General features: G+C 56.7%; 3 protein-coding genes and 1 long non-coding RNA gene across 5 annotated transcripts; 2 read left to right on the plus strand and 2 right to left on the minus strand.

Annotated features, from left to right (window-relative positions):
- Positions 1-1,877: 1,877 nt before the first annotated feature.
- Positions 1,878-2,894, minus strand: LOC122236365. The gene is made up of 2 exons (XR_006214433.1): positions 2,460-2,894; positions 1,878-2,098 (listed from the first exon to the last, which is right to left on the minus strand). It is a non-coding gene; the product is annotated as an uncharacterized LOC122236365 (long non-coding RNA).
- Positions 2,895-2,965: 71 nt separating this feature from the next.
- On the plus strand, positions 2,966-8,451 carry LOC102970651 (caseinolytic mitochondrial matrix peptidase proteolytic subunit). Of its 2 annotated transcripts, none has more exons than XM_042977270.1 (6): positions 2,966-3,182; positions 3,264-3,335; positions 3,876-3,972; positions 4,761-4,948; positions 5,717-5,822; positions 8,073-8,451. In XM_042977270.1, the coding sequence occupies exons 1-6, from the start codon at positions 2,997-2,999 to the stop codon at positions 8,243-8,245; spliced, it is 822 nt and encodes a 273-aa protein (XP_042833204.1). In that variant the 5' UTR covers positions 2,966-2,996; the 3' UTR covers positions 8,246-8,451. The 2 variants fall into 2 exon arrangements, with proteins under 2 accessions (XP_042833204.1, XP_042833205.1); XM_042977271.1 differs by lacking the exon at positions 8,073-8,451 and adding an exon at positions 6,191-6,221.
- Positions 8,452-10,843: 2,392 nt separating this feature from the next.
- ALKBH7 (alkB homolog 7) lies at positions 10,844-12,686 on the plus strand. Its single transcript, XM_042977943.1, has 4 exons — positions 10,844-11,202; positions 11,853-12,026; positions 12,115-12,239; positions 12,450-12,686. Exons 1-4 carry the CDS (start codon positions 10,936-10,938, stop codon positions 12,610-12,612), a joined length of 729 nt encoding a protein of 242 aa, XP_042833877.1. The 5' UTR covers positions 10,844-10,935; the 3' UTR covers positions 12,613-12,686.
- Positions 12,687-12,859: 173 nt separating this feature from the next.
- On the minus strand, positions 12,860-13,612 carry PSPN (persephin). Its single transcript, XM_042977944.1, has 2 exons — positions 13,348-13,612; positions 12,860-13,261 (listed from the first exon to the last, which is right to left on the minus strand). Exons 1-2 carry the CDS (start codon positions 13,478-13,480, stop codon positions 12,954-12,956), a joined length of 441 nt encoding a protein of 146 aa, XP_042833878.1. The 5' UTR covers positions 13,481-13,612; the 3' UTR covers positions 12,860-12,953.
- Between the last annotated feature and the right edge of the window lie 1,671 nt (positions 13,613-15,283).

A 15,283-nucleotide genomic window follows, 5' to 3' on the forward strand; every position in this document is an offset into this window, starting at 1 on the left:
CTCTCTCTGCTCCTCCCCCTCTCTCAAAATAAATAAAATTTAAAAAAAATTAAATCAGTCATTTTCAATGGCAAGCAATTCTTCCTTCCAGGAGGACACTTGGGAATGTCTCAGACATTTCGATTGTTATGATGGGGCAGCGCCACAGGCATCTAGTGGGTCAATGCCACTGATGGGGCTCAACATCCCACAATACACAGGATGGCCTTCCCCAAACAAAGAATTATCCAACCTAAAATGTCACTAGTCCCAAGGCTGAGAAACTCCAATGTAAATGAAACGGACTAGAACAGGAAAAATTAGAAAATACCAGAAGGTGATTGCTCAAAATAAGGACAAATATCATTTCATGAAACTTTTGTATTTTTGTGGGCTCAGACTGTATATAAGATGCATCTCTCCTTGTGAGTCCTGATAAAAAGGTTTCATAAATACTGTCCCAAGGACCATAGAGCTGAAAAAGACCTCTGGCTTCAAAGGAGCTCACCTCCCACAGATGATAAACAAGAAAACAGAAGAACTGATGTAATTGTTTTTGGATAGCCATTTAAAGAAGCAAAGGTCGCAGAGTGTCTCTGGGATTAGCAAGGGGAATCAGGGAAGGCTTCCCTAAGGAGGTGACATCTGGGGGGAGATCTGTGGGTTGGAAAGGAGCTGGATTTGGGAAGAGGATGCCAGCAAAGCCCAGGTGCCTGGATGGGGCTTGGTGTGTTTGAGGAACAGAAAGCTGGCCAGTGTCGCTGCTAGAGCGAAGTGGGTCAGGAGGCCGGAGGCAAGCGAGGGAAGAGGTCAGCGAGGGTGACAGGGAGCCAAGGGAGGAATATGGTTCGGTGAGCTTTCTCAGGGTGCTGAACGAAGAAATAACCACAGGACACAGGGTTAAGCTGGAACACACATTACAGAGGGTGGAAACAAGGACAGAGGAGGTGAAAAGTGGTTGATCTGTGGACAGGTAGAGCCGGTGAAGCAAAGGGAGGCAGTGGCGGGGGGGGGGGGTAGTTTTGGGGGAAGGACTGCGGGGGCGGCAGCACCTGATGGCTCACCCTTCTCCCCAGGGTAGGGCGGGCGCTTGGGCCCTAGGGGAACTGGCTGGGCAGGGCCACCCACCTGACTCATAGCAGAAACTGGGACATTCCATGCTGCCCACTACCTCCACAGTCCCCACTGGGGAATGTCACTCCCAGTGCCTGGACGCTGACCCCCGACCCCCAAGCCCTGTCAGTGAGGCCTAGATCTAAGCCTTCTTCCAGGGGTGCCTCCAAGGCCTCCTCTAAGCTTTTCCACTTTCCCATGTCCTGTTCTCTGTCCCCATGAGACCAGGATTTGTGTGAACACAGAGTGTACCCTTGTCTATGACACCCAGCATCAATTTGAGGGTCCAGCATTTAGGCACTATCTGCCTGGTGAACTCCTATCTATCTGTCAAAACCCACCTCAAAAGGCCCCTCCTAAGGGAGGACTTCTTGCACCCCTGTGGTTCCTGGCTAACACATCAATAATTAATACCCATCAATAGTGAATACAGGGGCGCCTGGGTGGCTCAGTCGGTTAAGAGTCCGACTTTGGTACAGGTCATGATCGCGTGGTTCATGGGTTCGAGCCCCGCATCGAGCTCTGTGCTGACAGCTCAGAGCCTGGAGACTGCTTCGGATTCTGTGTCTCCCTCTCTCTCTGCCTCTCCCCTGCTCACGCTCTGTCTCTCAAAAATGAATAAATGTTAAAAAATATTTTTAAAAGATAGTGAATGCCCATTCTGAGGACCTTACAACAGCCTTAGGATGTTCGTTATTATCATTATCCCTATTTACAGATGGAAAACTGAGGCTCAGGGACACACAGCTAGTAAGTAATGGAGCCAAGATCTGAAGTCAGATGCCTTCAATATGCTGCATCAGCAGAAGGTATCCCTTTTTTTAATGTTTATTTATTTTTGATACAGAGGGGCAGGGACAGGGGGACAGAGGATCCAAAGCAGGCTCCGCACCAGCAGCAGAGAGCCCGACAGCAGCAGGTATCTTTAAATCCTTCCCTGAGATTGGTTCGATCACTGCCATTTTCCAGATGAGAAACTTCAGGCTCAAAGGTGTTAAGCAATGACCTAAGATCACACAGCACGTCAGGGGTTGAGCCATCTTGGCGGGTGGGGCAGCTGCCTCTACAGCCCTCAGCTCTCAACCTTCCTCCCTTGTCACCTCTTGCTGCAAAGTGTAGTTAATAAGCACCTACTGTGTACCAGGCACAGTTCCAGACTCTGGGGACAATTCTAAGAAGGTGGCATTTGAGCCGAAAGATGAAAAAGAATTCGCCTTGAGACGATTTGCAGGTAAAGAGAGGTCCCAAACGTTACCGGGAACCTTACTACTTCCGTCTCTCTGCCCGTTCTCCTCCCTCTACCAGAAATGTCTTTTCCCACCTAACAAACTCCTATCCACCCTTCAAAACCCAGCTCCAATACTCACTTCTCCTAGGAAACCTTTCCACAGGCAGAGTCTGCAACACCCTTCCTTGGGCTCCCAACAGCCTGAGTCCATAGATGAAAGAAAAGGTCTCAGTAAGGAGTCAGCTCCACCGAACTGGAAACTCGGCTAGGCCAGGGCTCAGTGGGCACAATGGCGCTGATTTTTATTTATAATATATATATTTTTTTAAGTAAGCTTTACGCCCAATGTGGGGCCTTAACTCACGACCCCGATATCAAGTGGTACGCTCCACCGATTGAGCAGCCAGGCACCCCAGGAGCTGATTTTTAAATTAAAGAACGACAGGAAAAAAACATAACTTGAATATGGAAAAAAAAAAATTAAATAAGGAACGACAAATTCAACACGTAAGGTGACTAGAACTGCGCGCTTCAAACGTCCTCCGGCTCCGCCCCCTTCGTGCTCCGCCCCACCTCCCAGGATGCGGGCGACCTGGTGAGCATGCGCTCTAGGCGCAAAGCACGCCGGGAGTTGTAGTTCCGCCATCGGACGGAAGCCGAGAGGGACTACAGCGGGATGTGGCCGGGAATATTGGTTGGGGGGGCCCGGGTGGCGGCAGGTGGTTGCCCCGCGCTGGGGCCTCGCCTCGCCGCCCGCTTCCCCCCGCATCGGACGCCCAAGACCGGCCTGGCCCTGCAGCGGAGCCTGCACGCGACGGCGGCCCGGGCTCTCCCGCTCATTCCCATCGTGGTGGAGCAGACGGTACAGCAGCCGCGGGAACTTGGCCTGGGGAGGGCGTCGGGGGTCACGGGGCTGGAGGTTCTTTCTGTCTCTCTCCCCCAGGGTCGCGGCGAGCGCGCCTACGACATCTACTCACGGCTGCTGCGGGAGCGCATCGTGTGTGTCATGGGTCCGGTGAGTTCCCCGCCGCGACCCTCCTCTGCGCTTGCCCAGACCCACGCTCCCCTCCTCCTCGAACCCCCTTGACCTCCTGACCCCTCCTGTTACTTTCCTACCTGGGTTCTGCACTGGTACCGGTCTGACGCCCCACTTCCTGGGCCCATGGACCTCCAGCCCCTTGTTCTGGCCCCTAATCCCCCATCTCACCCCTTCCTCAAACCCTCTGCTTTTCCCTTCTTGAACTCTGGCTCCCTCCCTCACTAGTGATCCTCCTCCCTCATTCCTGGCTCTAATCCTTCTCCCCAACCCATGTGACCCCTCCCCTTCCTTGCCCTAAGCCCATGACTCCCGGCTTCCTGGGCCCCAACCCCCGTGGGTCCCTACCACCCTTCACCACCTCCCCTCCTTGGTCCTGAATTCTCCCCCACCGTCTCTCTTGGGCTCTGACATCCATCCCGGTTCCCCTGACTCGTCCCCAGCCACCCCATAATTGCTTCCATTAGCCCTCTCCTTACCCCCGATGTGGGCCACCCCACCCTGCCTGCTTACCTGCAGATCGACGACAGCGTGGCCAGCCTGGTGATCGCGCAGCTGCTGTTCCTGCAGTCCGAGAGCAACAAGAAGCCCATCCACATGTACATCAACAGCCCTGGTGAGCGGAGCCTTCCCTGGGTGGCAGGGGCGCTTCTGGGGACACGTGAGGTGACTCAGGGGATAGAGACCCCCTGATCAGGAACGCTGTCCCTGCGGAGGAAGAAAGGGTGCTGAGCCTCCTTCAGAGTCCCAACACTGTCTCCAAACCTCCAAAAGTTGCCTGTTCCTTGCTTTTATGTCTGGGTTCACAAGCCGGCAGCTGAACCTGCCTCTTTGATCCCACACCTAACACTTTACTAGCCTGACCCGGTGGTCAGCGTTTTCAAATCGGTAGCTGCCACCACCAGCACCACTCCCTCCCCAAAGACAATAGCGCATCCTGATTGGACCCTTACTGGGCCCCACACCCAAGTACTTTATAGGCATTTAGTTCACCTTGACCTCACGAGGTAGGGACTGTTGAGTTATCCCCAATCTGCCAGGAGACCCTGTGGCTCTGAGAGGCTGGGTAACTCGCCAAGGTCACACAGATGAAACTGCCAGGGCAGGCCGGCTCCAGAGCTTCCCTCTCGGCCACGGCACGCTCCCCGATTTCCAGCTTCTCGTGAAGCCTTGACAGGTCTGGTCCCCCTGGGCCCATGTGCACAGGTGGTAACTGGACCAACCGCTTAATTCGCGTCACCTGTTTCCTCACCTCTCTACCCTTGGAAGTATTTGCGTTTGCCACGCCTGCTTTAAAGGGCTGCCTCTGCACAAGCTCTCCCCAAGACCAGGGGCGCAGCCGAGAAAGCACGCGGGCCAGGAGTCGGCACAGCCCCTCATTACCACCCCTCCCACCCCCACCAGGTGGCATGGTGACCTCGGGCCTGGCCATCTACGACACGATGCAGTACATCCTGAACCCCATCTGCACATGGTGCGTGGGCCAGGCCGCCAGCATGGGCTCCCTGCTTCTGGCCGCTGGCACCCCGGGCATGCGCCACTCGCTTCCCAACTCCCGCATCATGATCCACCAGCCGTCTGGGGGCGCCCGGGTGAGTGCCAGGCCCTGCAGGCTGCTGCGGGATGGGGGGTGGTGTCTGAACAGAAGGAGGTACTGGGTGGACGCCGTGTGGGAGTGTCAGTGTTTTGAACCGTAGGTTTTATTTTGATTCACGTTTGGCGAGGCCAGCAGATCAGGAGAGGACCACTATTGGAAAGACAGTTTGTAATGCACAGTTCCCAGGGGGCAGGAGGGGGTGGGGGCATGCCAGGCCATGCAGGGCCACACGGGAAGCACCGGGGTCTGTCAGGAGGCCGGGCAGGAGTGGGGAGGGGCAGCGGACAAGGACTTTACTGCGGTTTCTGCAGGAAGGAACTGCGAGGCAGGGCAAGCAGGCTCAGGACTGGCTAGTTGGAATAATGTCAGGGGACTCTGGGGTGTGGGGGCTGGCCTAGTTCTCTGGCACTGGGCCCGGGGGTGATGGGGCATGGGATAGTGGCCCCGAACGTGAGAGCCCCACGGAGGAGGTGGTGAGGGTGTGCCCTCTGGATCAGCCGGTTTGCACGTGAAACTCGTGGGCCAGCTGGCCGCTGTCTCCAGGAATCCCCTTGCCCTGGGAAGGGCGAGGCTCCACGCGCAGAGCGGAAGACAGTGTAATTCACACCGGAAGCCTTCCCGATGGCGGTTGAAGACGCAGCAGGATGTGGAAGGACTCGAGAAGCCCTGTCCCGCCTGTCTGAACACCCTCTCCGGCCTCCCTGTGCGGGGCCGACGCTCATTCTAACCTTCTCCCTCTTAACCCCCTTGGGACGCCCCCCAGGGCCAAGCCACAGACATCGCCATCCAGGCGGAGGAGATCATGAAACTCAAGAAGCAGCTCTACAGTATCTATGCCAAGCACACCAAACAGAGCCTGCAGGTGATTGGTGAGTGTCCCCGCCCCAGGCAGACTGCCAGCGGCTCCTTATTTTAGCCAACACGAACATATGCGGCAGGCCTTGTGCTAAGCCGGGGCCTCTCGACCCTGGCCCTGCTGACACTCAGGGCTGGGTCATCTTCTGTTGTGGGGACCGTCCTGGCCATTGAGGACATAGAGCAGCATCCCTGGCCACTGCCCACTGGATGCCAGTAGCACCTTCCATGGGTGACAATGAAAACCGCCTCCACACATCACCCGGTGTCCCCCAGGGGTCAAAATCACCGTCACCTGAGAACCCCTGTTCGAAGCACTTTATTTATTTATTTTTTTTCATTTTTTTTTTTTTTCAACGTTTTTTATTTATTTTTGGGACAGAGAGAGACAGAGCATGAACGGGGGAGGGGCAGAGAGAGAGGGAGACACAGAATCGGAAACAGGCTCCAGGCTCCGAGCCATCAGCCCAGAGCCCGACGCGGGGCTCGAAGTCACGGACCGCGAGATCGTGACCTGAGCCGAAGTCGGACGCTTAACCGACTGCGCCACCCAGGCGCCCCTCGAAGCACTTTAAAAAGACCTCCTTGCAGAACCCTGGCAAAAACTTCACGGAAGTGGGTCAAAGGTTTGAACAGGGTCCTCAATAAAGAATATTCCAAATGGCCAAGAAATACAAGAAAAGATGCCCGTCATGTTTAGTGATGATATTTAAAAAGAACATCATTAGGGGTGCCTGCATGGCCCAGTCGGTAGAGCATGCCACTCTTGATCTCAGGGTTGGGAGTTCAAGCCCCACGTTGGGCATGGAGCCTCCTTCAGAAATAAATAAATAAGATAAATAAATTAGCCAGTGTGTGTATGTGTATGTATATATATGTGTATATATTTTTACACGTTATATATATATATTATCTTATGTGTGTGTGTATATATATATATTTTTTAATGTTTATTTATTTTTGAGAGAGAGAGCAACCATAAGCAAGGGAGAGGCAGAGAGAGGGGGACAGGGAATCCAAAGCAGGCTCCGACACAAAGGCCAATGCAGGGCTCGAACTCATGAACCGTGAGATCACGACCTGAGCTGAAGTCGGACGCTCAACCGACTGAGCCACCCAGGCGTCCCAGCCCATATATATATATATATATATTTTTTTTTTTTTTTAATGTTTATTTATTTTTGAGAGAGACAGAGACAGAATGCGAGTGGGTTGGGGCAGAGAGAGAGGGAGACACAGAGTCCGAAGCAGGCTCCAGGCTCCAACGTGGGGCTCAAACTCACAAATTGCAAGATCATGACCCAGGCTGAAGTTGGATGCTCAACCGACTGAGCCACCCAGGCGCCCCAATATATTTTTTTAAAAAAACTGACATGACCAGCTTTTAGGGAAAGGCAGATTAAGGCCACAGCGAGACAGCATTTCAATCCACTGGAACCGCTAAAATAGAAAACACAGCACCAGATGCCCGTGGAGCACCCAGAACGCTTACCCGCTGTGGGCGGCAGTGGAAACGATACAGATGTGGTAGAAAGCCATCTGGCACTACCAGCTCGGGCTAAAAATGCCCAAAATGCCATGGTTCCCCCCTGCTCAGCATGTAACCAAGAGAAGGGAGTGCTTCTGTCCACCAGAGACGCAGTCAGGATGCTGACAGCGGTCCTGCGTATGCGAGCCCGCCCTGGAAAACACCCACGTGGCCAGCAGGACGAGTGCGTCAGGGCTTTGTTTACACTGTGGAATCGCCATATGGCAACGAGAGAGACCTGTCCACAGCGACACGCGGCAGCCTGGCTGAACCTCGAAATCCTGTTGCTGAGTGGCGAAAGGGAGTAGATGCTCTCTGATTCCACGCATTTACAAACAAAAAAGAAGCAGACTTATCTATGCTGTGAGCCCAGCGTGAGGCTAGTGGTTCCTCTTGGGCCAGAGGAGTCAGTGGCTCCAGCAGGGCTGCGGTGGTCAGGGGGGGTCTGGTGACATCCCATTTCTCGATCTGGGTGCTGGCCTTGTGGGCAAGTTTCAGGCTGAAATTCACACTGTCCACTTACCATCTGTGCCCTTTGCTGGGTGTACATTATACATCAGTAACAAGTGGAAAAAAAAGGCAAAATGGAAACGGGTATTTTACCGATGGGGAAACCGAGGCACCGAGAGGGGGAGGCCAAGGCCACGCAGCAAAGCAGCCGCAGAACAGGGACCCAAACCTGGCCCCAGGTGTCTGCCCTTAACCGCACACGTCCTGCTTCTTGCTTCCCCTGCAGAGTCGGCCATGGAGCGGGACCGTTACATGAGCCCCATGGAGGCCCAGGAGTTTGGGATCTTAGACAAGGTTCTGGTCCACCCTCCCCAGGACGGTGAGGATGAGCCTGAGCTGGTGCAAAAGGAGCCTGTGGCGGCCGCGGCCACAGCAGAACCTGCCCCAGCAAGCGTCTGAGACCTGGCCCTCACCCTCCAGAGGAAAGCTGGGGGGGGGGGGGGGGGCCAGGCGTCGGTCAGACGCTGCGGCTGAAGCCCTGCCCACCCCTCGCTGCTGAGCTGGAAGGGCCCCAGGAGGAACTCGGATTTCGGGGTGCCGCTAAGGGCAGATACCTTGAATGAGACACTATGATTTTCAATTAAATCTTTGTAGTCTTTGATCCCCATCTGTGTGGCCTTCCCTCCCTGCTCCACCGTGTGCCCTTCACGAGGCCTCTTCTGCTTTTACCCTGACCCTGAGACTCTGACCTTCAGTTCCCTAACTTCAGCAAACTCTACTGAGCAAATACGACATTTCAGGCACTGTTCTAGAGACCACGGCGTATTGTGAAGAAAACAACAATCCCTGTCCTCAAAGAACTTATTCTTGTGGGAGTAGACGGTTTTTTATTTTATTTTTTTATTTTTTTTATTTTTTTTTTATTATTTTTTTTTAACAATTTTTTTTTTTAATTTTTTTTATTTTATTTTTGGGACAGAGAGAGACAGAGCATGAACGGGGAAGGGTCAGAGAGAGAGGGAGACACAGAATCGGAAGCAGGCTCCAGGCTCCGAGCCATCAGCCCAGAGCCTGACGCGGGGCTCGAACTCACGGACCGTGAGATCGTGACCTGGCTGAAGTCGGACGCTTAACCGACTGCGCCACCCAGGCGCCCCAGTAGACGGTTTTTTAAAAAGCAGGGAAAGAGACATGCAGTGTGAGTGCGTGACAGTTTTAGATGGGGTGGCCAGTGAAGGCCTTGCTGAGGTGAGGCTTGAACAAAGACATCTGAGGTGAGGGAGGAACAGAGCAGTCTAGGCAGCGGGCATAGCAAGTGCAAAGGCCCTGTGGCAGGACTGTGGCTACCATTGTGGGAGGGGCCACAAGGAGGCTCAGGTGGCTGAAGTGGAGTGGCAGGGGGACAGTGGAGATTTGAGAGCAGAAAGGAAGGAGGACAGATCTTAATGTCTGCTAGATCTGAGCAAGGAGGGAGATGAGCCCGGGAGGGTTCTGAGGAGAACAAAAAGCAGGACTACTAAGACTCCCACGGAGTGGTGGGCAAAGTGCACCCGGCATGGAAGCCTGGAGACCCATTAGGAGAAGTGGACTAATCAGAATAATCAGAAGAAGGCTGGCAGCCCCAGCTAGGTGGTCAGAGGGGGTCAGATTCCAGCCAGGGCTTTGGGTTTTTTTGGGCCACTCAGGCGCCCCTAGTGTGTGTTTATTTTTGAGAGAGAGGCAGAGCGCGAACAGGGGAGGGGCGAGGGAGGGGCAGAGAGACAGTGAGACACAGAATCTGAAGCAGGTTCTGGGCTCCAAGCTCCGAGCTGTCAGTGCAGAGTCGGACGCCTGGCTTGAACCCATGAACTGGTTGGGGGACCGGGAATCAGAAGTTGAGTTTGGCCGTTACTGGTGTTGATGTGCCTTAGACATCCCAGGAGATGATGAATCTGCGGTCAGAGCTGGGGATAAAAATGTAAAATAAAATAAGAACGTATCTCTATAAATAAGCAGTCAGGCTAAGAACTGGCTGCTGGATTTGGCACAGTGGAAGTCACTGTGCCTCAAGTAGGAGCATTTCCCGTGCTGTGGGGGCCAAAGCCAGACTGGAGTGCATCCAGACAGCAGGGGCAGGAAGACAGGGGAGCTGGACAAGTTCTTCAAGGAACTTTGTTGTATAAGGAGAGCAGAGAACATGGGGCTGTCACTGGAGGGGTCAGGGGGTCAATATTTCCACAGGTATTTCTAAAAGGATAAATCTTTTAAAAGACAACCACAATGCCATTTGAAACCTAAAAAAATAACAGTACTTACTACGGTCAAATAGTCGACCAGTGTCCAAATTTCCCCAGTTGTCTCTATTTTTCTTAATTTGTTCAAATCAACTTCCAAATAAGGTGCATACCTTGCAACTGGTGGAGATATCTCAAAGTCTCTTTAACTGTGGGTTTTGCCCTTAATCTCTGTCTCAATCTCTCCCTCTTTTTCTTGTCTTCCTTTGAAATTCCCTTGTTGGAGAAACAAGGTCCTTTGTCCTGTGGACTTTCCTCTGAATTTTGATGATTGGATTAGGACGGGTTGTGACATCTGTCCTTGATATTTCCGGTGACTTGAGGTATAAAGAGACACCATCCCGCCACTCTAGGATCATGACCTGAGCTGACATCGAGAGTCAGATGATCAACAAATAGGGAGCCACCCGGGCGGGTGGGAGCCAGTCTGTTTGTACAGGGGTGGGAATAACCCAGTCCCGAGGGGAAAAAAGGGTGATGCTTGGTTTTAACCTTTGACCCCAACCTCTAAGTTGGCCCCACTCCCTGTGCCTTTGACCTCTGGCCCTGACCTCTGTGCCTTTGACCCCTTCATCTCAACCTGACTGTGCTGTCCCCTTAATCTCTAGTCCTGGCCAACTCCACAACCTGGGCGTTGGCCTAAATCCTCCTGCAACTCCTGACCTCGAGTTCGAGGCCATAACTCGCCGCCGCGCCCCGACCCCCGGCCGCCACCGTGGACGACGCCCAATAGCGCGCGAAAGGAGGCGGGTCCTATGGGGAGCCAATAGCTTGAGACGCGAGCTGAGCAGCAACCAGTACTCTTGACGGGGCGGAGAGCAAGGCGGGACTCCGAGGAAGGCCAATCACTGGAGGGGCTCGGTGAAGCCACAGCCAATGGCTCCGGAGCGGGGGCGTTGCCCTGACTCCGACAGCTTCCAAGACCCGGCTCTGGGGGCTATGGCCGCGAGCGGCCGCCTGGCGCTGGGGACCCTTCCCCGGTCCAGCTGGGTGCGGGGCTCGGGCCCAGCCGTACTAAGCCGCCTTCGGGACGCGGCCCTGGTGCGGCCCGGCTTCTTGAGCACGGCCGAGGAGGAGACGCTGAGCCGCGAGCTGGAGCCCGAGCTGCGCCGCCGCCGCTACGAATACGATCACTGGGACGCGGTGAGGCCGGCGGCCCCGGGGGGGGGCGGGCCTCGGGGCGGGGCTACGGCGGAGGCGGGGCCAGTGACGTTAGAGGTGAAGACTAGGGTGGAGCGCTGGGTCGCCGGGGGCTACGGCTGGGCACGGGGCTGGCGGCATGGGGCGGAGTTTGATGCCGAGGTGTTTTGCTGGCCGGGAAAGCACTTTGGAGATGAGGGCAGGGCCATAACTGGAGGGCAGACTTGGAACTGTGGGGTGTTTGGGGGACAGGACCAAGGTTAGGGGCGGAAACAGGTGTGGAGCGAGATGAGGGAGGGTCACCAGTTGGGTGCGGAGACAGAGGACTGGAGTGGGATCAAGTTGTGGGCGGAGACAAAATTGAGTATTGCGGGGTGGGGGGGCCAGCGTTGGGGACTGGATCTGGGACTGAATTGGAGCTCAAGGGCGGATACAAAGGAGTAGGACCAGACCTAGATGGGATAAGGGTTGGGGTTGGGGTTTGAGACCCAGGATTATAGGGTAGACGGGACCAAGGTGGTGAGTTGAAGGCGGGGTCAAGGGTCATGCTGGGAAAACCAGTCCTTTGCTCTGCACTCTGCTCCCCACCACCGTGCCTCAGTTTCCCTGTTCTCCCTGAGAGCTTCCTGGCCTGACCCAAATTCTCCGTGCAGGCCATCCACGGCTTCCGAGAGACAGAAAAGTCACGCTGGTCAGAGGCAAGCCGGGCCATCCTGCAGCGTGTGCAAGCGGCAGCCTTTAGCCCTGGCCAGACCCTGCTGTCCTCGGTGCATGTGCTGGACCTGGAACCTCGGGGCTACATCAAGCCACATGTGGACAGCATCAAGGTGGGCGGCGGCCAGAGCCTTGGAGCCCCCAGCTGGGGGTGGGCCAGCCAGGCCACAGACTGACTGGCCACCATGCCCTCTCTTCCAGTTCTGTGGAGCCACCATCGCTGGCCTATCCCTGCTATCTCCCAGCGTCATGCGGCTGGTGCACACCCAGGAGCCGGGGGAGTGGCTGGAACTCTTGCTGGAGCCAGGCTCCCTCTACATCCTTAGGTACTGCTCAGCCGAGGAGCCCCCACCCCACCCGTAACTCATCAGATGCTCACCCACCTCACATGTTGCGCACCTTCTCTTATTCAGCCCTCCTCGCAGACGCGATCGTCTCCTCCCCCCCCCCCCCCCCCCCCCCCCACCCACCAGGCAGCCTGCCCTGCGCAGGGGCTGCCCTCAGCCCACCCAGCCCGAGCCTGTTTTCTCTTGCAGGGGCTCGGCCCGTTATGACTTCTCCCATGAGATTCTTCGGGATGAAGAGTCCTTTTTTGGGGGGCGTCGGGTTCCCCGGGGCCGACGCATCTCTGTGATCTGCCGCTCGCTCCCTGAGGAGATGGGACCAGGTGAGCCTGGGCAGCCCCCCCCAGCCTGCTGAACGCCAGGCCCTTCCCTCAGGTTCTCCCCCCCACCAGACACACACCACGTTTGTGAATAAAGTTGGAAAATGGACAGACTGGCCTTCCTTGAGCTGGCTGCTTGCAGGCGCCGAGAGGTGCAGGGGAAGCCCGGGACCCTCCCTGTCCACGCACAGGGAGCTCGGTGGCAGGGTCAGGGCACACCCTGGCTGAACACAGTCATGCGGCAGCAGTTTCCTTTATTATGCTCTTGCAGGCGGCCCCCAGCCCACCGCCCCTCTGATCTCCTCGGCATCCAAGTCTCCGATAAATAGGTCAGCAGAGCTCCTCAAGCGGCTGCGGGGCCCCAGGCCTGGCGCCCTTAGCCGCCACAGCTGCAGGCAGCCGCCGAGAGCTGGGGCAGCCGCTGCCAGCGGTGGCGGTCATCGAGAAAGGCCACGTCGGTGTAGCGGGTGGGCTGGCAGCAGGGCCCGCCGTGGGCTCTGCCCTGGCCCCGCAGCCGGGCCAGCGTCAGGCCGTGCTGGGTGCGGGCACCGCGGGGGCAGCTGCCTGCACAGTAGCGGAAGATGACCGTCTCCTCCGAAGCGTAGCCCAGACCCAGCTCGGCCACAGGTAGGGGCAGGCTCCACAGCTGGCACGGGCCGGCCAGGGCTCTGCGCAGGCGGGCACCTGCAGGGGACAAGGGGCAGCTGACAGCGAGCAGGGTCTGAGCAGGAAGGAGTGGGGGAGTCGTGCGGGGTCCGGGGGGTTCTTACCCAGCTGTGGCCTCAGGGTCCCTCGTGGCTCTTCCTCCACCACCGGAGCCCCCCGAGCACCAGGGCCCCTGCCGAGGCCCGGCTGCAGCGACAGGAGCAGCAGAGAGCAGAGTAGGACTCTTCCTGTGGCCATTGTGACGGGCAGATCCCGAGGGTGGGGATGCCTCGCACCCTCAATTTATTCCCCAGCCTGGGCTGGGGAAATAACCTCTTCGTTGCCGCTGCTGTAGTAGCAGGAAGACCCCGCGTCCCGTACCGGCTGCTCTTCTGCATCCTCAGGGCCAGGCAAGCCAGTCCCTTGGCCCCACACCCCGTGCTTCTAAGAGTTAAGCACTCACCCCCCTCCCTTCCCCATCCAGACATTCCGCAGACCCGTTTCCGACACCCCCTCTTCCCCTGATTTACGACTGTTGTGGCAGCCAGAGCCGAGCCCAGGGCGGGCAGCCCGGTCCCCCACCCCACCTGCTTTCTGGAAAGAGTTGGGGGGCATCATGGGCCCGCCAGGGTGGCCCCTCCGCACTCAGGCAGGGTGCCAGGGCTCAGGGGTCCCCACGTCGGGCGCCGGGTGGGGCAGATAGGTGTGTGGGAAGAGAGGGGTCAGCAGGTGGCCAAGCCAGTGGAGAATCCATCATGGCTGCCACCTGGAGGATTAAGACATCATGCCCCTGTCTCCGGGCCTGTCTGAGCCAGCACCAAAACAGGAAAAGGGAGAGGCCTGGAGACAGCCAAGAACTGGGACACAAGGGTCGGAAGCTCACCCTGCAGGAACTCCTGTCTCTAGAAGGCCCACCTGAGGCCCCTGGGACCTGGAACCTCAGCCCTGTCCTGGCATCAGGGCGGGAGGGGAGCTTAAGCCCACTGGGTCTGAGAGGCACAGCAGCAGTTTCCAGTGGCTTCCATGCCTGGCCCCTGTAATACCAAGGAAATGAGACCATCCCTTACCTATGAGAGGGAGCTAATCAGTCTTTCCCACATGAGGTTCTGAGGACAGAGAGATGGCACATTTAAGCGTGTGATACGCCGCCTGACAGAAGCTCGCGAGAGTTTTCCAGGCAAAGAAGCCCAGATAACTTAGGGAGGTTTAACGAGGTGCTGGATCACACACAGGTAAGACCAGGTAAAAACTCGGGTAAGACCCTGCAGCCCAGACCGGCAAAACCCAGAAACTGTGGGCACACGTGGCTGCCGGGGGGGTGGGGGGGTGGGGGGGGCGTGCGACGCAGGGGTGCCCAGGCTGTGGGGAGGGGTGTAAACCAGAGGCTGTTGAGCATTTGCTGCTGAAACTACAAGTCACATCCCCGAGCCCCAGGAAGCCCGTGTCAGGCGGGCACAGACACAAACTCAGGAGTGGCCGCTGGCTCTTCGTGTTAGCGAGGGCTGGACCGACCCAAACTCCCACCTGCTTTGCGCTGCTTCCCTCGCTCGGCACTGGTGGGTACTGGTTACCGCAGTGTCGTTGAGACCACCTTCGGACAAAAAGAGTCACTGCTCCAAAGTCGCCCAGAATCCGACACGGCCAGGATTTGGAGCCAGACCCTGCTGAACACCAGGCCCTTGCTCCTAACCACTAGGGCGCGTGGGCTGGCCTGGTGGGGAGAGGCCTTAGGCCGCAGCCCTGTGGCAGGGAGGGCAGGGGTAAGAGCGTGGAGGGCCAGGGGTCAACGCTGCTTTCTTTCTGCCCCAAAAGGCCTGGCGGAAGGATGGGGAGGGGCGTTAGACAGACCTGAGACATTCCTGGGAATTAGCCTGCCGTCTCCGGCATCCCTGCTCACGGAAGCCCCACGTCCTGCCCCCAGCCAATCACTCGGGACGGGTTCTACAGTAGCGCCAGCTGCCAGATTCCATTTCTAGCGATGACACTGGCCACGCACTCAAAAAGCCCTCCCACGGCACAACCCTAGCAATGCTGGATAAAATAAATGCGGAACTAACTCGT

This window comes from Panthera tigris, chromosome A2, assembly GCF_018350195.1.
Source record: "Panthera tigris isolate Pti1 chromosome A2, P.tigris_Pti1_mat1.1, whole genome shotgun sequence".
In the NCBI taxonomy this organism is placed as follows: domain Eukaryota; kingdom Metazoa; phylum Chordata; class Mammalia; order Carnivora; family Felidae; genus Panthera; species Panthera tigris.